Source organism: Lindgomyces ingoldianus, assembly GCF_010093535.1.
Source record: "Lindgomyces ingoldianus strain ATCC 200398 unplaced genomic scaffold BDR25scaffold_1, whole genome shotgun sequence".
In the NCBI taxonomy this organism is placed as follows: Eukaryota; Fungi; Ascomycota; class Dothideomycetes; order Pleosporales; family Lindgomycetaceae; genus Lindgomyces; species Lindgomyces ingoldianus.
In genome coordinates, this window is record NW_022985162.1 from 575,921 (window position 1) to 595,312 (window position 19,392).

The following is a 19,392-nucleotide window of genomic DNA, read 5'->3' on the forward strand; positions in this document are numbered from 1 at the left end:
AGACGTTGAGTCCTTCAGTGTCCAGGCAATTCGCCCATTAGTCAGTATTGATACAATCACGTGATTATTTCTTGGATTCTTAGTGACTAGCTGCAGGTGATGCAATGCGGCCTACTCATACAATATTGACACATATATAATGTCAGTTAGCCTCTCTGAACACGTCCGTGGCCTCTACCTGCCCCGGTATGTCCTTATGCATTCTCGCCTTCCTTCATCAGCATACTCTGGAGCAGTACGCTCGGCGCTTCGGTGCCTGGGTTGGCACCAAACGTCCACGACCCCTTTGCAACGTCGTCGTCGCTCGCCAAATCCAGTCTTCTAATCTCTCTCCTCATGTAGCCCACAACTTCTGCAAGCTTCTGATAATCGACATCTTCCCGAGCATTGAGCAAATTCCTCCACAGCGCTGCCGCTAACATGGCATCGCCCTTCACTAGGCCCTCGTCATAGGCAATGAGGAGGCCACGCCATTGCGAGAAGAGGTCCTTAAGATATCTCTGTCGGAGAGAACTCGAAGTGACCTTGTGCCATACCACAAGTCGATCCTCGGCGGCGTAAAAGCAGTGGTTGGTGAGATGTTGGGTCCAAATTGGTGCATGTGTCGCTGGGAACATGCGGATTCGGACCTGGAGCATGTACATGTGGATGAAGGATATTTGAGCCCAGACGTTGAATGTCGGAGTCAATCCCAGAGCTGCCAGTGTCAGAAAATCAGATATCCTGCATCAACTTTTAGGGCCGCACCGAGGGGCACGCCTTACTGTCATACCACCATCCGCTTCCAACACCGAGATGCGTTCCATTCTCGTCAGCCGGTATTTCTCCCTTCTTCTCCAGCGCTTGCGGGATCTCATAGTCGCCATGCCGTGCGCATTCTTTAAATAGATGCTGCGTTGCGCCATATGCGACATACGTTTCCGTCATCAGTGGGGCTCTCTTCCGCACTGCTGCCGCGAGGCCCTGGAGAGGTGTCTTTGTAGGCGTCTTGCTCGAAGCTGCCGCAGAATTATTTCTTGTAGCATGATAAAGTTGCGATGCGCTTGAGGAGAGGCTTCGTGGGGATGTCTTTCGGGATATGCGACTTGCCTAGACTCGTCAGCGAAAGCTTCTCGGGTCAAAAAGATACATACTGCTTGGGGAATTAGAGATGAGGGCTTTATTATCGCCTTTGAACAGGTTCTGCATGTGTAGTGCGAAGCCATTGGCATTGGAGGTGACTTCAATGAAGCTTCGGTTGTTCAAGCAGTCCCAAAAAAAATTGGGGAGGCGCATTGCGCCGAGGGATCCATGACTTCACCACTCTACCCGAGCTCGAGACCCCAACATCCGGATAGCCACGGTTTCGTTAGGTACACACCATGCGTCTGCATCTAATGTGTTTAAGTCGAAAGTTAATTCACTGAGTTGTGCCGTAAATAAAACACACCCAAGAAACCCTTTTTTACTAGTTACAGGAGATTACCACAACCTACTGCATCTTGGCTCCTAACATGGAATATGACCTGGGTCATTCAAGACAGAAATCGGCATATTCTTACTCTTCTATCTTATTTCGCCTAGGGGTTAATAGATAGATATACTCTAATTATGTTCCACGTTATATGATAGCATGCTGTGAAACGAGAAGGATTAGCCAGGATGCAGCTACAGGAGGCCACACGTAAGGAGACACCATATCCCTTTCGTCCTTCTCTGGATACCTGTCGTAATACCTATGCCGCCCTCTTCTAAGAGGAAGTGGTAGTTGCCCTTGTGGAAGGACCCACTAGCATACGAGCAGCTATAATCATCTACCTTTTGGACTTGCCCTTCCCGTTAGAATCTGACAAGCTAACTACAGCAGCAAAGACTATTCTAGTCTATATAAGATTACATGCCAATAGGCACCGATACCGATCTTGGCGAAATATAGATTTCATTCTTTGTAACTGGAATTGAGTGGGATCGCTGAGATTGTATTCAGTGCCCACCTGGATTGAGCGATGTCAAGAAGCGAGAAAGTTAGGGTTGCCTTTAGCGATTTTGAATAGTTGCGGTAGCATAGTAGAGAGTGTTCGATATAATAATAGTAGAATAGCAACTATTGGCTCCGATTTAGACGGGATGCGTAGTGAGTTGTGCTTTGAGATCAGAATTTTATTGATGCGTTCTAAGGCTTATTAAAATGTCCTCAATACCTGATACATCAGTCGTGTCCTCGAACATGGACGGCGACAAGCTCGAGTTTGAGTCCCTTTGTTCGGGAGCGTGTCGTGGCGAATACCATACTCTAGCTACTTCCAATGGTTCCCCCTGCAAAGTACCCAACTGTCGTCAAAGGCACTAGGACTTTTCGAGCTTCTCTATCCCCCATGGTGCTTTAATTAGAAGGACAAAGGCAAAGAAATCCCATAAGTAGACCATCTGATGGAGAGTTTCGATTAATAGCTCATTGACTCTAAACAGCTTTTCATCTTATATGTACATATAGTAGGAGTACCTGTATCTATCTATTGTCATTCGAGATTGTGTAGGAGGTGCGAACGCTCGACATTGATAGGTTCATTATACCAATGAATTCTCTGAGGAAAAGTCCATGCGAATTTTTGACAGCAAGCCTTGTATTATAGGTTTTAAGGCACAGAAAAGAAACAACCCATTTGTACGATGTTTTCATATAGTGTTATACCCTATTATATACTCGAAGAAGCCAAAAAAGACCGTGGGCATTTCAACATCATCTTGCACTACCCAAATCACCAGACCAAAAAAGAGAATGTGCACGGCCCCATCTATTACCGAACTCATCACCCGGCAAATTTAGGTAGGCAATAGGCCATCCGTCCATCCATCCATCCACCCATCGCACAAAGTCGTGTAATCATAGCATGCCTATAGAGGTCATCATCATGCATCCCAATCCCAACTTTTCATCGTGGAAAAAAAATTGAGATTGACGTAGGATCCGATGAGCCAAACTCGCAGGAAAGAGGAGAGAGAGAGAGAGAGAGAGAGAGAGTGTGTGTGTGTGTGTGTGTGTGTGTGAGTCGGAGAAGGAAAGTTAATGAGAAGACCCTGTCGCCCACGCTATGCCATCATGCCATCATGGATAAACTTCAAGAATAATCCAGTGTAAGAAATGGCCGTAATGAGCAAGTCTTGCAATCGCCCGCCCGCCCACCACACACGTTCAAACCCACGCCCAAGCCTTGTACGGCACCAAAGAGGGGCAAACCCACAAAATGTCTAGATTCCAGCTGCTGGAAAAAGCCAACGCCATAACGCAGACTGCCAAGAAAATATCTGGAGGGGAGCCCCGTAATGTGCCCAATGGCGAATTATTTGAAAGCCGAAGAAAGGATTTTAGGGGTCTCTGTAAATACAACCCATGGTTAACGAAAACCTCAACTCAAGGTTCGAGGTCGGGGCCATCATCAGACTCACTACCGTAATCTGATTGTTCGTAGGCTTCTGATTCAAAGTCAGCAAGTGTAATGGATGAGCCCCTCCGAATCGGATGCAGCTCACCCCCTGTCGATATCGGTGTGCCCTCATCCTGAACCCAGAGCCGCAACCGGGAGTCAAGTTCTATCTGCCAATGTTGTATCAGACCCGTGTCATTAGCTGATTTGTACTGCTCCATCGAGACGTCTTGGTTATTCACCAAGTCAACAAGTACATGCACCAGCGTCGAGCATGCGTGAATCAATGGTTGCATGTAATTTCGCGAGGTACCATTGTCATGCTCCGTGGCCATTTTGCGTAACATTTCCCGAATCAGGCGTCTAAGGGATTCATATTTCTGTCTAAGGGAGTCCGGGCTGAGGTCTTCGTCGGACCTGGCGTTCACAAAGAGCTCTTCAAGGAATTTTGCAGTGGCTTTGCGAATGGCTTCATCATCGTACATAAGCAACGACAAGCTGTACGTCCGAGCCTTGTAGAGGGCATAGTCGTAAAAAAAGTCTGAATTGCTGTCATCAAAGACAGCTTCGTTATGAAGCGTAGGCAAAGCATTGAAGAAGAGAAGATGGGATTCTCCGCCTTGATCTCTTAGTTCAGAAGCCGACTTGACAACAGCGTCAATGATTTTCTGAGCGTCTTCCATGGTGGGACACGCTTCGCAATAAGAGACCGCGGCTCGCACGTATGGATCCGAGAAAGGTGCTGTGAGTGCCTGAACACCATCTGCTATTGTGATGAAAAGATTCCTTTGGTTGCGCGGCTCCTGGGAGTTGAGCATCCACTTAATCATTTCTCCAGGGTAAAAGACTTCTGTCTTGGAGCAGTCAAATTGTTCGATCATCTTGTCAAGAACTGCAATAGCTCTGTTTTCGTCGTGCCAATAGGTCAAGACTCCGTATTCTGTGGAACTCAAGGGGAACTTTGAGATATTCCGATCGAAGTGCTCCATTCGGTCAGCGCTTTGGGGGACAGGCCTAAGCCGTAGGTCCATCTTAGAGCACAAAGTGTACACCAACTCAATCAACCTGTTGTATATGTGCTTCTTTTTCTCAACCATGCGCCAGATATCGGAGTCTTCCATGCGGAATTGGGCATAGGCATGCATGCAAAGAATGCGCAGGCAGAAGTACAGGATCTGCTGGTTCAGCATTACTGCCGTTTCAAAGTGACCCAGATTGCTCAATTGACATAAAGTCAAATAGAAGTCGTCCCACCCCCTCGCACTGATCCAGGTTTCGCTAGCGACCAGTCGGAGTCGTCGGGTAATGTCTACAAGAATGCCCTCGAACGGAGCGACAGTGCCGGTTTCCATGTCCGTATCAAGGTTTTCGACTCCGTACGCGGTCGGATCCTTTTCGCGAAGGAACCGGAGACTGTCGATTAAGAAAGCTCGTATTTGGGAGCGAACCTTCATGTGCAAGCAACGCAAGAGCAGACCGACAAGTGCGTACTCGTGTTCGGCGAACCATTTTAACGCGATAGAGCAGCATGTAGAACAGGATAGAACTGTCTTTCGAAGTTGTATTATCGTTTCATCGAAGTTCTCGATGTTCCTCAGACGACTGATGACTTGACAGAGGTGTTCGAGCACGACATGGAGAGCCTGGGTCTCCTGTTCATGATCAGCCGAGCAGGTGCCATAGTTGACGGTTCGCAAGGTAGTTAAGATTTGGCGGATGAACTTCGAGTGGTTTGGGTCGTAGAGACAGTAATCCTGAACGAATACTTCGTTGTCTGCACAAATATCTTCTCCAAGAGTAGGCGGAACTGGGACTTTCGGTGGCCCACAGCGCGGAGAGCTGATATATTCATAATGGTCCTTTTCGATGGCCGATTTGCGCTGGTAGAAGAGCATATAGGCGCTAAACTGTTTCTGTTGTTTAGGGAATTGTTCGTCGTAGAAACCTCCAAAGGTGTGGTATGGGATGGACTGGTGGTCGAAAGTGTCCACATCGCGATCGTTAAATTCGACCCATGAGGTCGGGCTGCCGGAAGGGCAAGGTCGTTCCCGGATGTAAGAATAATAGTGGCCATTCTCCGAAGTACCTTGGTGAACCAGGACGCCAACAAGCTCAAAGATATCTTCTCGTCGAGGTTTGGAAGGATCGCTGAGATGGTCGACATTGTAAGGGCTGACATCAATAGAGTTCGGAAATTCGAAGTGGTCGTTGATTTTTGCCCTCCTCATATCCACCAAGTCAAAGTCGAAACGCTTAAGATGGAAGATCAGATTATCAGGCACATCCTTCAGGCACGTCCTACAAAGATTGGATTAGAATGGCGCCGTAGGGCTGGAACGAGCCACTTACCGCTTCACAGCATCTACAAGCTTACCGCCACATGATTCGCACTTATACTTATTGTCTCCTTCCATGACATCCCCTTCAACAAATGCCTGAAGACTCTCTTGAAGATTGGCTTTTCCTTGGACGTCACACTGGACGACAAAGAAACTTTCAACCCTCTCAGAGACGTGTTCGCACTCTTTCGATTTGATTTGATTGACGGTCTGGCCGCCATAGAATGACCGAAAGCGTTGTTTAGTCTCCGGTGAGAGCATTTGCCCTTCCCACTGATCGAAGAGTAGGTTGTAAAACTCGTCAGCATCCATTTGAATGTTGATATCAATTGGGGCGCTGTCAAGACCTTTCACACAGGAGGCGAACTCCCGAGGATCGGCTGCCTTCCGGAAGGTGTTCTGCATGATAGAGAAGAGCTTCTGCGTCTCTGACAGAAGACGTTGAGATGCACCAGCGTCTGCAACATTGAGACCGAGCATGAACTTTCGGAAGTTGACGTTCATGAAAAGTTGTGTAAGAAGAGAGTTCATGTAACAGATGGCGCGTGGATTAACCAAGCCCACATAACCAGTGGCAGACCGGATCTCGTTAGACCGTTCAATGGAGTAGGCGCGCAAAGACATGGTCTCTTCGTCGTTGGCCAAACTCTGAGCCAGCTGAAGAAGCATACCATAGCTGTTACGATCTTCTGCTAAGGCGAGCATGAGATCATACAACTCCTTTCTAGTCTTACTCTCTAGAACGGGAAGTCCAATTTGCTCAGAAGCACCTTCCTCTATCTCTATCACTTTTGGGACGAAAAGGAATTTTCGGAAGATACTCTCCATGAGTGCGCCAGCATTCAAGGGTTTCTTGAACGACTTCAACGATGGAATGCAGCAGAGGAGAAGTTTCGTGAAACCAAAGACGACGAAGTCGATCTCATCACGCCCGACAAACTCCTCGTGCTTATAATTCAACAGCAGGCTACTCCAAGAGTTTAGTGAGGACCGGAGAGCATCTTCGTCTCGGCTATTTTCATCATGACTCCGGAAGACTTGTTCAGCAATGTCGAAAAGCTGTTCTGATTGACTGGAATGCTGGACAGCTTCGGGTAGAATATTTGAAATAATCTTCCAGTAGCGTTCGGCAGCTTCCGCCCCAGTTAGTGGTGAAGTCGAAGGGAGATCTCCGCCGCAAACAGATGCAATTGATTGCACGATGTGTTCTCGAAGCGATTTCCTCGGATCCATGAGAAGAAGTGACCGGTGCAAGGCAGGTATTCCCTCTTTGCCGACAAAGGCCTCCCACACTTCCCTGGAATGAAGCGAAGCTTCGAGAATCGCGGCGTAAGACTGAGACACGACCAAGGAAGCATCAACAGGAGCCTGGATAGAAAATGACAGAATCTTCAAAAGGCGATTGACGAGCGACGATGCGTTGGAGAAGTAGTGAGATGATATCTCTTGGCGTGGGCGTTCTGCTTTAGATTAGGGGTTGATTTGATAGACTTCTGTTAAGAAAGGACATCCTTACCTTTAAGGAATTCTAGTAGCACATTAACGAGCACTGCCGCCAGATGGAGTTCCTGACGACCACCAAGCGACTCGCTGATCAATGAGTGATTGAGGAGAGCTTCACTCAAAAGATGAATCGCATTTGCCAGGAAGGACTCGTTGAGAGAACTCTGTAAGAAACATCAGTAAATAATTTAAATTTCAAGGAATTTCCTATGGTCACGAACTCTTCGAAGTTGCTCCCGTAGCTTAAATTGGAGAGCGAAAGCGGCATATTTGGCCTGGAACACCTTGCCAGGAGGAAAGATGTCGTTAGCGGAGGCCGTGCCTGATATCACTGCTTCAGCAATTCGCTCGCGGAATGGAAAGCAGCTCAAGAAATCAAAAAGCTGCCTCGAATCAGTAAAGTTTTTTTCTATACGGCGAACGAAAGAAAACTGACCGTTTCACTAATATAGTCATCTGCATCCATGCAAGCGAAGAGCTCTTCGAAATGTTTCAAGACGGTTGCTTCAAAGACTGAGCAGTTTGCACTGCTGTCGGCGACCGGTTGTATCGTCTCACTGTTCGCAGCCTTTTGGACTAGTAGGAAAATGTTCTCCCCAAGGCCAAGGTCGACGATTTTCTTGTGAGCTTTCTCCGTCAGATTGAGCCTCTGCCCGCTGGCGAAGAGGTGGAGCTTTGTGAATCCTGTCGTATGACAAAGACGGGTGTAGAGATCCTGAAGCGTGTTTTCAGTACTCATGAAGATGGTTTGCTTTTCATTTGTCGCCTGGTACTTGATCTCGATGGCATCCCCAAAGGGCAGTTCAGGTTCCAAAACATCAACTTTTGAGTCTGATCTTCGAGAACGACTGAACTCGGGCTTAGTCCGTATGTACGTGAGTAAAAGCTTTTCAAGCATCAGAGTCCTCGTGAAGCGGAGTTCGTTTTGGCGAGGGTCTTCACCAGAAGGAACGATGTCCATGCTGTACCCAGTGTCCTCGGTCAATGCTTGCGTGCTGAGATTCCTCATTATCTTATACGCAGTCAAGAGCTCCTTCGTGCATTGCTCGACAAGCCCAACCTGAGCCTCTTCAACCTCTTCTAACCTCACACCCTGATATGATGCAATATCGACATAACGGTTGGCAAGCAATTTGGCTGAACGATCTTCAATCGTTCCTGGAGGAGCGCTCAATACCATAGGCCATAATATGTCTGCGCCTGGGATTTGAATCAGTTCTGTCTCGCCTTCCTCTGTGATAACCTTCTCCCTAGTGACTGGGAAGCTAATCGTCGAGACAAACTCAAAAAGACCCGACGTGAAATAGGTCGGCTCTAACCTCGGGATATAAATGTGGGTGAGTTGTCTCCAAAACTCGTGGCCTCGGGTGTACCGAACAGCGTCAGAAAATTTTGACCAGGCAATGTCACGGTGATGGTTAGACAGTGCATGTTTGCCAACAACATGGTCCCAAACAACCTGATACAAATCTTCAGGGATAGCATCAGCTGCTCGAGTGAGAAGAGCGCAAAGCATATCGAGCCGGTATTCCAAGGCGACAATCTGCATTGCATGAGCCCCAAGCTGTTTCTCTGCCTCGACAAACGAACACAGCTCTTCAAGAATTTTGCGAGTAATCTCTGGGTTCTGTTTGAAGAAGCTCGCATCATTAAGACCAGCACCGGAGAATAAGGTACAGATCGCGCGAACGCTTCCCGTTGCCTTTCCTGATCGGTTGGCTATGTGTGAAGTACATTCTTGGTAAATCTGACGGCGTTCTCCGAGACCCACGGTAGGCGAAAGCTGACGTAACTGCTCGTAAGCCTCGCTATGCAGTGCGTTTGTAAGCTTCGTCGAAGCACTGCTGGGGGAAGTATCTTGCATAACTCGGATGCACACGTTAGATGGCCGCCCGCGAGGGTCTGTACCGCTCCAGTCCATATACTTCTGTTGAAATTTCCCACTGATTTCCCGAAGGAACCGTAAGATTTCAAGTGTGTACGTCTCAATCGGAAGGTCGTAAAGCTTGGAGCAAAGATAGAGCAGCTCCGGGGGCTCCATGAGACCGACGATGTTCCGAAGCATAGTCATGACTGCCGAAACAACACGGGGATCTTGACTGTTGGACACGGTCCTCCATATGGCATCCGTTTGACTTTCTGAATAGCGATGAGTGACCACGAGGAAGCCAACAATGTTACCACTTCGAGAAATCAGCTGCGGATGTGAATCCACACTGATTATGTAGTCGACGACTTCTTCGTGAAGGAGGAAATCTGAAAGATACTGCATAACCGGATTACTTGCCCCATACTCGGAAGCATTGTACTCCCGCCAAATTTCAACGAGTGCGTCGCTCATGGTTTGAATGCTCATCACGCGTAGCTCCATCTTCCCTTTAACGACATACTTCCTAAGAAGCTTGAATTTCCATGCATTCATCGCTAGGGCTGGGAAAAGCGGGGGATCTTGCCGGAGAGATTCACCGCGGGTTTTAGTGTCTAGGTCTTCACTAGCGATTGTTGGTGAACCAGGTTCCACGTAATCCATGAATTCTTCGGCTAGTTCGGCAGCAAGCTGCTGATCCCAGAGACATAGGTCAAGAAGTATGTTCGCAAGGTTTAGAACGATTTCCTTGGCAGAACTGATTTCGACGATTTTGCTCGGAACCTGGATATCTTCATTGTACTTGCGAAAGAAGCGAAGGACGTTGCGATGGAATTGCGAGCGGTCAAAGATTGGGTCTATCTCCGGTTTGCCGAATATGGCCCAGCCAAAGGAGTTAAGGATCTGGGATGTCCAAGAGGCAATACCGTTTCGGAGAGGCGCTGTAAGCTTGTCGCACCCGACATCTGCGAAGGCGAACAGGTGTTGCAGTCCGTTGGTTGGGGCCTCAATAAAGTCCTGTAACAGCCGCGCTGCCATGGTGCGAGTATCTACGCCGTATTCTTTGGCTAGCACCTGGAATATGGCGGATTTCTCTTCTCGAACAATGGTGTTGAGGTGCCGTAGGTGCTTGTAGCAGAGAACTGGCTCGTAAATGCCGGGTGGAAATTTCGAGATCATCGCCGTGTCGACTTGAATGAGGCGGGCGCAGAGTTTCAAGTAGCTTGAGAGGAAACCATAGAAGATGTCTTCCTCTGACTGTTGATCGTCGGTGAAGGCATCACCAAAAGGGAACCTATAAAGGTCATTGACTTGGTCTCTGCCTGGGGACGGGGGCACACTGTACCGCCTCACCAAGACCTTGTTCGCTAATGCAGCAAATTCGTCCCAAAAGAAGGCCTTCTCGACGTAGTAGCCCTTCCAGTGCGACGGGGTATTCGGAAACCCTTCGAGCCAGAGCTGGACTTGGGGAAGCACGGTTCCCTCGAGAGGGTTTGCTGCTGTCTGATTAGCACACGCTGTTCGCTAGAGACCACAGGAGGAACGAGGAAGGTTGACTTACCCCCTTGGAAATGGGCGGTGATGGCTCGCAAAGCAGCCTGATAGTTACCATGATGTGAGTGAGTGAAAGGGAAACGGCGGAAGTAGGCCTCCTCGTCTACTTCAATGTGTACAAAGCTAGAGATCGAGCCCGTATAATCATCCATGGCCTCTTCAGCATCCTCGTCGTCGTCCACGGCGACGACTGGTGGGCTGTCGGCCACTACGTCGTCTATGGCGACGACGGGGTCCTCGGCGGACTCTTCGAGGGGCACTGATTCCGAGGGAACAGACAGTGTAGCTAGCGATGCGCCATTGGCATCGCTGGTACTGTTGACAGACTGAGAGGAGGGTGGCTGCGAGCGAATCGTCATCTCGACGGGCTGGTCGACGGGCTGGGCGACGCTGGTGGTCGCGGGAGCTGTGTCGGTCGACATACTGCGAGTCTCTCGGCTGCCGCTGTCTAGTCGTGGTCGTTTGCGTGTCAGAGAGGAATCAGCGTCTTCCATAGAATCGCGGCGCAGCGGGGACGCAGGCACGGTGATGGCTTGGTCGTCTGCGTGAACAGACTCCATTAGCTCATGGTCTCGCTGACTCATGACGGAGCGAGGCGACGAGAGGGTGAATGTGATAGACAGTGGGCGAGGGCAGCGGCGGCGGAAGGAGCGCTGGCCGGTGGGTGAATGAGGGCGAGGGCGAGGCAAGCTCCCCAGGACCAGTATAGAAGCACAGGCAGCAGCCCAGCCTTACAAGCAAACCCCGCGACAACGGGGGAAATCAGTGGCGGAGGAGGGCACCATGGGCTGCGGAGCGCGATGCTGCAGGCGGGTTGGCTGGATTGAAGTAGACCAAGGCGGGAGCACTTGGGGGAGAGCAACTCTCGCGGTTTTCTACGCGTCGTGGAGGTTTGCCGGGAGCTGCGAGTTATGGTGGGGAGAAGTGCCAAGTCTGACGCACCTGGGCACCAGTTTTGGGACGTTGAGCTGATCCCTGCGGCCCGCGCTAACTCGTTGCTCTGAATGCATATCCCAAACATTCACCACTGCACACGACAGCATTTGAATCATGCCGCCCCTGCTGAAGAAGCCATCGAAGCCGGTGTTCAAGACCGATATTCCCTTCACAGAGACTACCTGGTGAGCATTGTTGCTCAAATTGACAACCTCACTAACCATTGCAGGCCACTCATCTCTCCAGAGGACCAGGAGGTCATCCTCGACTTGCTGTGCACGTGAGTATTAATTTATCATACACCCGGATGCCATGTTATCAAGGCCCTCGCTGTCTTTCTTTCTTTCTTTCATCATCTAAATCACACGCTCCCACGGCTGTTAATCCCTAGCTTACCGCTACTTATTTCATGCAAATGCATTCATTCCTAACATTGAACTATTTCCATCAACCCCAAGTCTCTAATCCCTTCCAGCCTCCTCGCCCCAATAGGCATCTACCGCAAGACCCACACTCAGCCCCCAAAGCGCAAGTCTAAAAAGCGCAAACGAGCAACCACAACGACCAATGATGCTCCTCCACCTCCTCCACTTGGTGCTCACATCCTCATTGGTCTTAACAGTGTGACCCGCCACCTCTCCACACTCGCTACCAAACCCTCACTTCCCGCTACTCTGATGTCTCAAAATAACGGCTCTTCAGCATCCCAAAATGAACCCCCCTCATTTACTACCCCAGCCCCGTTAACCCTTCTAATCCTTCCCCATCCATCCCCATCCTCCTCTCTCCCACACGCCCACCTCCCCACCCTCGTCCATCTCGCCTCACTCGCCCATCCAGATCTCCCCCCAACCCGTCTGATCCCCTTGTCCTCGGCTTCAGAAGCCCGACTAGCGTCCACACTCCAGATACCACGCGTCGGCGCCATAGGGATTCAAGAAGGCGCCCCGGGAGCGAGTGCACTGGTGGAGATGGTGAGGGGAAAGGTGGGGACTGTGAAGTGTCAGTGGATTGACCAGGCGTTGGCTGCGGAATGGAGGGGTGTAAAGATTGCAACCCAGAAGGTTTGATGTGAGCGACCGGGCGGAAATGCATACAAGGTTTGAGGAAAGACCAAGGCACGCACCCGCACATTAAACCGCATTTTGACGGCCTCAATTGATCATGTAGGAATTGAGGCTCTGTGTATCTGCTGCTAGTTAAAGGTGGCCGAGGAAAACATGTCATTAATAAATAATATTAGCAAGAGCACACCAAATACCCAGAAAATATGGATTAGACATGCATAAAGGCTTCTATAGTCCTTCGTAGCTTAATACTGCTATCTTGAAGATCTTCGCAAACATGGCAGCCAACGTCGGCCCGCCGCTCTACCACTTCCCACCCTTCCCCTTCCCCTTCTTCTTCTTCTGTCCAGCAGCACTGCCGCCCCCTGCCTTGCTCTCTCCCACCTTCTCCTCTACCACCGGTCCACCCTGCGTCAGCCCCTCCATCTTTCGCTTCCCCTTCTTCCCTTTCGGTCTGTAATAGCTCCTATCCCGCATCGGCAACCACCGCTCTGGATCCAGTTTCTTGTTTGGATCAAAGTCCTTTGGCATGCACCTCTTCCGTATCTTCTTGGCTTTCTTAGGCGCCAGTATCTTGACTTTCTCAGGTGCTAGGTTCTCGGCTGGGCGTTTACGACCCTCTGGTTGCGTTGGAGTAGAAAGTGTTGGAACACCAGCATTTTCAAGCGCAGCAGCGTCGATGTCTGATACTAAGCGAGAGGCTTCTGGAAGTGAGCCTACTAATTGCGTGGGGAGTTTCGAGGGGTCGGTGATGGAATATGCAGCTACAAGGCCCGCTATGGCTGCTTTGTCAGAGGCATCTTGTTCATATAACGATTCGAAGATTTTCCCAGCAGTGGAAAGACTTTCCGGGTCGTGGCTTTCCAGCAATGCTCTTCCGGCAGCTGTCATCAAGGGTTTGGATGGAGTCTTTGATTTATGCCTCCAGTAGCTTGCAGCTTTCGCTAGTTCGGTCTTCGAGTGTGCATGTCGGCCTTGATAAGCGTAGAGGGATACGAGTGTCGCCACAAGCCCTGGCGCATGTCGCACATCGAGGTCGGAAACAGTGCCAGATTGTTCTAGCCTTCTGAAGAAGGATTCCAGAAGATGAGTAGCCGCAGCGTAGTTGTTCGTGAGAATGTATAGATTCGTGATCGTCAAGAGAAGACCAACGTCGTTTGGTCGTTTTTCAAGAAGCGGGAGAATCTCTTTCAAGGCAGCTTTCTCGGACGCATTCCTACTATGAGCTGCGGCATTCAGAACCGCAGCAGTGTTAACTGCAGGCGACGTAGCTGGGGCCGGTGATCCAGAAATGGTCTTGAAGGTAGAGTTTGCCACACCGGCCACTTTCTGGGACAACAAGTCCATGACGTATTCGTCCTGGCGTAAGATGTTTGATTGGAAAGAAAAATGTTGATCGGTTTTAGGGGGGTTGGGGGACAGGTGGAAGAGGCGATGTGATAGATAGGGGTTGGTGTGCTCGTTTGATGTGGCTATGCTGTTTACTTGGGCGATGTATCTCGTCGACAGTTCTTTGATTCTTGTTTCATTAGCCAGTGCACCTGTACAAAACTTCAGACAGCACATACTCTGCAAATGGAATAGTTGTGCACAGCTGCTCTGCTTCATCCACCCTGCCCATCTGGACAAGCAGATAAACCTGCTGCACGGTGATGGGTAAAATCTCAGCCTCCTTCTCTGCTTCTGACAGGTCAGAGAGCGCGTTGCAGAGGTCTACTGGAGTCAGCTTCATCTTGCACGGAGGGAGGATTTAGCATACCCTTTGCTCTCTTCAAGCATACCTCCCCTTGCGCAAACTCTCCTCTTGATATGCTCCCACACGCAGCATTGTACGCCGTCTCAAACACGTCAAGATCTTCCCTAGTCGGCTTCTTCTTCTGGGCAAGATGGCCCTGGCCAGACCACTCCAACTGCGCATCCACTGCCCCCGAGTTAATTCTGATGTCGTATTCCTCAGCTTGGACAAACTGGATGGACAGTTGGCGGTAGACTTCGGCTGCTTGCTCGAAGTTCTCCGCCCGATATGCCTGGGGGCGAGTTAGCCACAAGCAGCTCGATGTTCTAGGAGGGAACGTACAGCCTGGCCTAGCACATGTTTCGTCCCGCGATCTGTATTTTGACTTCCAGCGACGTCGACCGCCCTCGCAGCATACCCCGATCTGTAGAGAGCGTAGGCATACTCGAAGCGCGCTTTATCTTGCAATCTCGGCGTGTCCTCGAACAACTTCACCGCATCATCATATCGTTCCAGTTTCAAAAGCGCCACAGCTTTTACATGGTGTGCATCAAGATCCGTTTTCGACTTCTTAATAGCAACATTGGCGGCTTTGAGGATTTCATCGTGGTCTTCAAGTGAGGTTTGGGCGAGGAGGGTTGTCAGGGATTTCGCCGAGGCAGCCATGGTGGGAATGGTGCTAAATTGGGTCCATCGAACATAGGGTTGCGGTGCACAGGAGGATGCGGGTGCCGGTACTGTGAGGATGCTGGTGAGGGCGCTGGGCTGGCGGGTCGGCGGGGTGAGAGCTGGGCTGGTCAATGTGTGGCGGGGCTGCTCGCTTAGCTCACGATGCTGGCCCCTACCCTGTGTTGCAAGGGGGGAAGTTTATCGGTCAAAGAGCTGCTGGTATAAAGCGTAGATAACGAGCTCGTAGCGATAGCAGTCAATGTTATGGGGAAAGAAGAGGTAGTGCGGCCAAGCCAGAAAATCAGAACATGTCTATTCTACAGATGACGGTCCCTCAATGCTTATGCCCTTTTCATCCCTTCCACATATCCGTTTCAGGTATAGAACGCCAAAATCATCCGCCAACGCCATCGCTGATGCAAATAAATCAAACGTCCACGAATTCGTCTTCTTCCGACTCCTCTCCACCAGCCATCGAGGGAGCTGCACCTGAGGCTGGAGTTGCACCCGCGCTGGGAGAAGGGGCAGCCGAGCTTTCTAGCTTGATCCGCTTGGCATCCGGGACTCCATTTGGAGTTCCAACAATTCCAACGGGAACATCCTCGAACTCCTCATCTTCATCCTCGTCATCTTCTTCCTCTTCCTCGTCTTCCGCAGCTGCCTCCTCTTTACGTCGCTGCTCCTCCAAGGCGGCAAACACGGCATCCAGCTCAGAATCTTGGCCTTTCTTTTCTTCGGTTGGCCCCTCTTTGAGAGTCTGCGTATCGGTCCCATTCGTTGTAGGCTTTGAAGCCTGTGTGCTAGAATAGTACTCTTTGTCAACGACAGTCGACTTTGTGTGCCACTCCGGCAGAAGGTTTTGCTGTGCAATCTTCGCTGCCCGTTGAGCCTCCGCGGCCCGAGCGGCTTCGGTGTACTCGGAATTAGTCGCAATCGAGACCTCGATCTTCTCTTGCTGGGCTGCCACTCCCTTCACTGCTGTTGGGCGCACAGTTGTTGTGGGTACGGCCTCGTGCCTTGCAGCGGGGTTGAGGTCCTTATCGCGAGGCAGTTCAACGGCAGCATCAAGCGCGTCCTGGCCTTCGATAGCGGGGATCGTGACCTCGTCAATCTGCTGCATGAGCTTGAGGAGGGGGCCAAACTGCCGGTTGAATTTCGCCGGGGTGTCGTCGTTTTCGGGTTCCAGAATGGACTCGGTGTTGTGTATGGAGTCGACTGGGTGGTCGCAGGTTCGACACAAAAAGCCGCTCGCCCGGCCTTCAGGGTCGATCTTGTCGAGCAGTTCCATGGCGGTCCACTGCGATTTGCACTGTGGGCAGATGAACTCCTTCTTCTCCTGCGTCGGCTTCGCATTGTCCTTGATGCGCTCGTCCAAGACGTGGATCTTGTATTTAGTGGCGTCGATGGCACGGCGGTAGTCAATGTAGAAGTACTCGCGGTTGACCGCCTTCATCGCGCCGTCGCGCAGCTCTTGCCGTGCGAAGACGGAGAGCAAACCACCTTCCCTCAGCTTGCCACACAGTTTCTGCGCGCTCTTCTGGTTCTTACCGTAGTCGAGAACGATGACCAGGTCAGACAGCGACAGCGCGCCGTGGAATACTAGTGCATCGATGACGACGATGTGCTCAGTTTCGTAGAACATGCGCACCACCGTCTTGACGAAGACCTTGGCCAGCTCGAGGGGGTCCATGGTGGGCCTTGCGCGCACGGCTGGCTTGCAAGTTGTGCGTGGAGGCGCACACAGACTTGCGACGTCGTTGGTATGGGGTTGGGGATGTGTGGATGCGGGTGGCTGTGGATGAAGTGAGGTGCAAATGCGGCTCGTTGGCTTTCTCTCCGTAGGGCTGGCGCTGGCTCAGTTATGGCCCAAGCTCGAGGCGGCGACGAGGGCGGTAAAGAAATCTTAGGCTTGAGGAAATCCGTGCTGGAGCTATCTCGTTACTTCACCTCTGCCCCCACTCACCTCCAAATTCTCCATGCCCATCTGCTCCCCACCATGGAGCAGACTTCTGACCAATCCGCGCAGTCCGCGATGGTGCCATCAATTGGTGACGGGAGTGGGCCCCCAAAGGGCGACCATAAAAAGCGCAAGTTGGATGACCGTGACCGTCGACGAGGGAAAGGAAAGCATCTCCAGCATGGCAGCCATCCTAGTAAGAAGAGAAATATGGGACGTAAAGAATACTTGTAGGATGTCCTCCCACGCCCTCCAAGCCCTTCTCTAACTAAGCAAGACGGGCTCCTCTAGATAGACGTGGGCGCAATGAGGCCGAGCAGACGCGGCGCAAGGAAAAATACGAAAACGCCAAGAACGAAGAGTCCATCCTTCCCTCTGCATTTCCCCAGGAGGAGCTTGACGCCGAGGAGCGCAGGCCCAAGCGCAAAGTCGCCGTTATGCTAGGATACTCCGGCACAGGATATCGCGGCATGCAGATCGACAAGAAGCATAAGACCATCGAGGGCGACTTATTCAGTGCCTTTGTTGCCGCTGGTGCTATCTCTAAAGCTAACGCTGACGACCCGAAGAAGTCGTCGCTCGTCCGCTGTGCCCGCACGGACAAGGGTGTTCACGCCGCCGGAAATGTGATATCTTTGAAATTAATCATTGAGGATTCTGACATAGTTCAAAAGATCAACAGCCATCTCTCCCCCCAGATTAGGATATGGGGCATTCAGCGAACCACGGGGTCCTTCAGCTGCTACCAGGCATGTGACTCCCGTTGGTACGAATATCTTATCCCAACACACTCGTTCATCCCGCCGCACCCTTCTAGTTTTATGGGTAAAAAGCTGGAAGAGTACGCCGAAAAGGCCGGAGAGCTAGGCGAGTATCGTAATCGACAAGCAGAGGTTGCAGCTTTTTGGTCAGATGTTGAAAAGACCCACATTAAGCCCATCCTAGACGCTCTTGATGATTCCATACGGCCCCTTGTAGAAGAGGCATTGTACTCAGTGGATGCAACCGACAGCTCAGAGCCCGATCCTGCCATTGGTGCTGCCCTTGATATTCCCATTGAAGAGCAAAAGACAGGGGAAGGGATGGATTCCACAACCAGCGAAGTTGATTCAAAAACAAACGGTGATACATCGCCGGCCAAGGACGAGGTAGCGGAAGTTGTTGACGCCATCGAGCAACGGGAGCCAAACATTGTCCCAGATGACAGGACAGACGCCACCATTCCCCTCCCCGACTCCATTGTCAGCAAACCTGCGCTGGAAGCTGGCATCAAAGCCCTCAAGAAAGCGTACCTCGATGCCAAGAAAGCATACCGCATATCGCCAGAGCGACAAGCTCGTGTCCAGGCAGCCCTTGACCTCTACGTCGGCACGAGGAAATACCACAACTACACCGTTCAGAAGAAATTCACAGATCGTTCAGCCCAACGATTTATCAAATCGTTCAAAGTCGCCCCTAAACCGATTATCATCAACGACACAGAGTGGTTGAGTCTAAAGGTCCATGGACAAAGCTTCATGATGCATCAAATTCGAAAGATGGTCGGTATGGCTGCGCTTACAGTTCGCTGTGGTACCAATCCTGAGAGAATGAAGGAATCGTTTGAAAATGTAATTATGAGGATTCCAAAGGCACCTGGCCTTGGTTTACTACTTGAGAGGCCAGTTTTCGAATCTTACAATGAGAAACAGGCCGTGCCGAACGGTAGGGAGAAGATCGATTTCAGCAACTATGAGGAAGCCATGGAAGAGTTTAAAGAAAGGGAGATTTATCAACGCATCTTCCGAGAGGAGGCCCAAGGTAATCAGTGAGTGAATAGCATGCGCTCTTGAGGATATACTCATTAACTGTTCCTAGATTCAACACATTCTTCACCCATTTAGATAATTACAGGGACCCGACGTTCCTCTATCTTACCTCTGGTGGCATCGAAGCTACTAAGAAGATAAATAGCAAGTCCATTCAGACGATATGGGAAGATTCTGAAGACGAAGATGTCTCTGGAGGTGAAGGTTGACGGGTCAACACCGAAGTATATACAAGGACAACGCTTGGAGCCAACCCCTACCATATGCCAAGGTATACTGCTACAGAGGCTTACCAGAGACGATATGACCTGTTCGTCTGGTACCGGGCTTAGGGCCATAGCTAAAGGTTGCCGTCTCCCGCCATTATCTTCCTCATGTATTTAATATCAGGTGCCAATTTATCCGAGACTAGGGACCTATAGCTTCACTCAAGGAGCATACAGAAAAATGTTTAGAATCTTGTTTATTGACTGTTTCCAATATTGGGTTTAAGAGTACAACATCCTCTAGATGCGATTCTTCGGTTCTTTCTTTTATAGGAGCCAGATTCTAC

General features: G+C 50.5%; 6 protein-coding genes across 6 annotated transcripts; 2 read left to right on the plus strand and 4 right to left on the minus strand.

Annotated features, from left to right (window-relative positions):
- Positions 1-138: 138 nt before the first annotated feature.
- On the minus strand, positions 139-1,231 carry BDR25DRAFT_299458 (uncharacterized protein). Its single transcript, XM_033689159.1, has 3 exons — positions 1,134-1,231; positions 765-1,089; positions 139-697 (listed from the first exon to the last, which is right to left on the minus strand). The coding sequence occupies exons 2-3, from the start codon at positions 925-927 to the stop codon at positions 195-197; spliced, it is 666 nt and encodes a 221-aa protein (XP_033554405.1). The 5' UTR covers positions 928-1,089; positions 1,134-1,231; the 3' UTR covers positions 139-194.
- A 1,914-nt stretch (positions 1,232-3,145) lies between these two features.
- BDR25DRAFT_2094 (uncharacterized protein) lies at positions 3,146-11,340 on the minus strand. The gene is made up of 8 exons (XM_033684603.1): positions 10,675-11,340; positions 10,459-10,609; positions 7,683-10,407; positions 7,468-7,629; positions 7,260-7,410; positions 5,754-7,203; positions 3,511-5,702; positions 3,146-3,453 (listed from the first exon to the last, which is right to left on the minus strand). The coding sequence occupies exons 1-8, from the start codon at positions 11,249-11,251 to the stop codon at positions 3,392-3,394; spliced, it is 7,470 nt and encodes a 2,489-aa protein (XP_033554406.1). The 5' UTR covers positions 11,252-11,340; the 3' UTR covers positions 3,146-3,391.
- A 377-nt stretch (positions 11,341-11,717) lies between these two features.
- BDR25DRAFT_330304 (uncharacterized protein) lies at positions 11,718-12,673 on the plus strand (the record flags this gene model as incomplete). Its single annotated transcript, XM_033692520.1, has 3 exons — positions 11,718-11,788; positions 11,833-11,883; positions 12,079-12,673. 3 exons carry the CDS (start codon positions 11,718-11,720, stop codon positions 12,671-12,673), a joined length of 717 nt encoding a protein of 238 aa, XP_033554407.1.
- A 300-nt stretch (positions 12,674-12,973) lies between these two features.
- Positions 12,974-15,165, minus strand: BDR25DRAFT_330305 (uncharacterized protein; the record flags this gene model as incomplete). The annotated part of the gene is made up of 4 exons (XM_033692521.1): positions 14,748-15,165; positions 14,430-14,697; positions 14,239-14,383; positions 12,974-14,189 (listed from the first exon to the last, which is right to left on the minus strand). Exons 1-4 carry the CDS (start codon positions 15,069-15,071, stop codon positions 12,974-12,976), a joined length of 1,953 nt encoding a protein of 650 aa, XP_033554408.1. The 5' UTR covers positions 15,072-15,165.
- Positions 15,166-15,403: 238 nt separating this feature from the next.
- On the minus strand, positions 15,404-16,883 carry BDR25DRAFT_299460 (uncharacterized protein). Its single transcript, XM_033689160.1, has one exon. It carries the CDS (start codon positions 16,762-16,764, stop codon positions 15,502-15,504), a length of 1,263 nt encoding a protein of 420 aa, XP_033554409.1. The 5' UTR covers positions 16,765-16,883; the 3' UTR covers positions 15,404-15,501.
- A 149-nt stretch (positions 16,884-17,032) lies between these two features.
- Positions 17,033-19,277, plus strand: BDR25DRAFT_299461 (pseudouridine synthase). The gene is made up of 3 exons (XM_033689161.1): positions 17,033-17,261; positions 17,309-18,838; positions 18,889-19,277. Exons 1-3 carry the CDS (start codon positions 17,071-17,073, stop codon positions 19,046-19,048), a joined length of 1,881 nt encoding a protein of 626 aa, XP_033554410.1. The 5' UTR covers positions 17,033-17,070; the 3' UTR covers positions 19,049-19,277.
- The last annotated feature ends 115 nt before the right edge of the window (positions 19,278-19,392 follow it).

What these genes read in the sequence shown, in the direction of transcription:
- BDR25DRAFT_299461 (XM_033689161.1), top strand. Translation starts at nt 17,071, where the DNA reads ATGGAGCAGACTTCTGACCAATCCGCGCAGTCCGCGATGGTGCCATCA. An exon ending in ATGGGACGTAAAGAATACTT is followed by an intron (nt 17,262 to 17,308) that starts GTAGGATGTCCT and finishes TAACTAAGCAAG; the next exon opens with ACGGGCTCCTCTAGATAGAC. An exon ending in GAGGAGGCCCAAGGTAATCA is followed by an intron (nt 18,839 to 18,888) that starts GTGAGTGAATAG and finishes AACTGTTCCTAG; the next exon opens with ATTCAACACATTCTTCACCC.
- BDR25DRAFT_2094 (XM_033684603.1), bottom strand. Translation starts at nt 11,251, where the DNA reads ATGAGTCAGCGAGACCATGAGCTAATGGAGTCTGTTCACGCAGACGAC. An exon ending in AACAAGGTCTTGGTGAGGCG is followed by an intron (nt 10,408 to 10,458) that starts GTACAGTGTGCC and finishes TGACCTTTATAG; the next exon opens with GTTCCCTTTTGGTGATGCCT. An exon ending in CACACCGATATCGACAGGGG is followed by an intron (nt 3,454 to 3,510) that starts GTGAGCTGCATC and finishes ACTTTGAATCAG; the next exon opens with AAGCCTACGAACAATCAGAT.
- BDR25DRAFT_299460 (XM_033689160.1), bottom strand. Translation starts at nt 16,764, where the DNA reads ATGGACCCCCTCGAGCTGGCCAAGGTCTTCGTCAAGACGGTGGTGCGC.
- BDR25DRAFT_299458 (XM_033689159.1), bottom strand. Translation starts at nt 927, where the DNA reads ATGACGGAAACGTATGTCGCATATGGCGCAACGCAGCATCTATTTAAA. An exon ending in AAGCGGATGGTGGTATGACA is followed by an intron (nt 698 to 764) that starts GTAAGGCGTGCC and finishes TGACACTGGCAG; the next exon opens with CTCTGGGATTGACTCCGACA.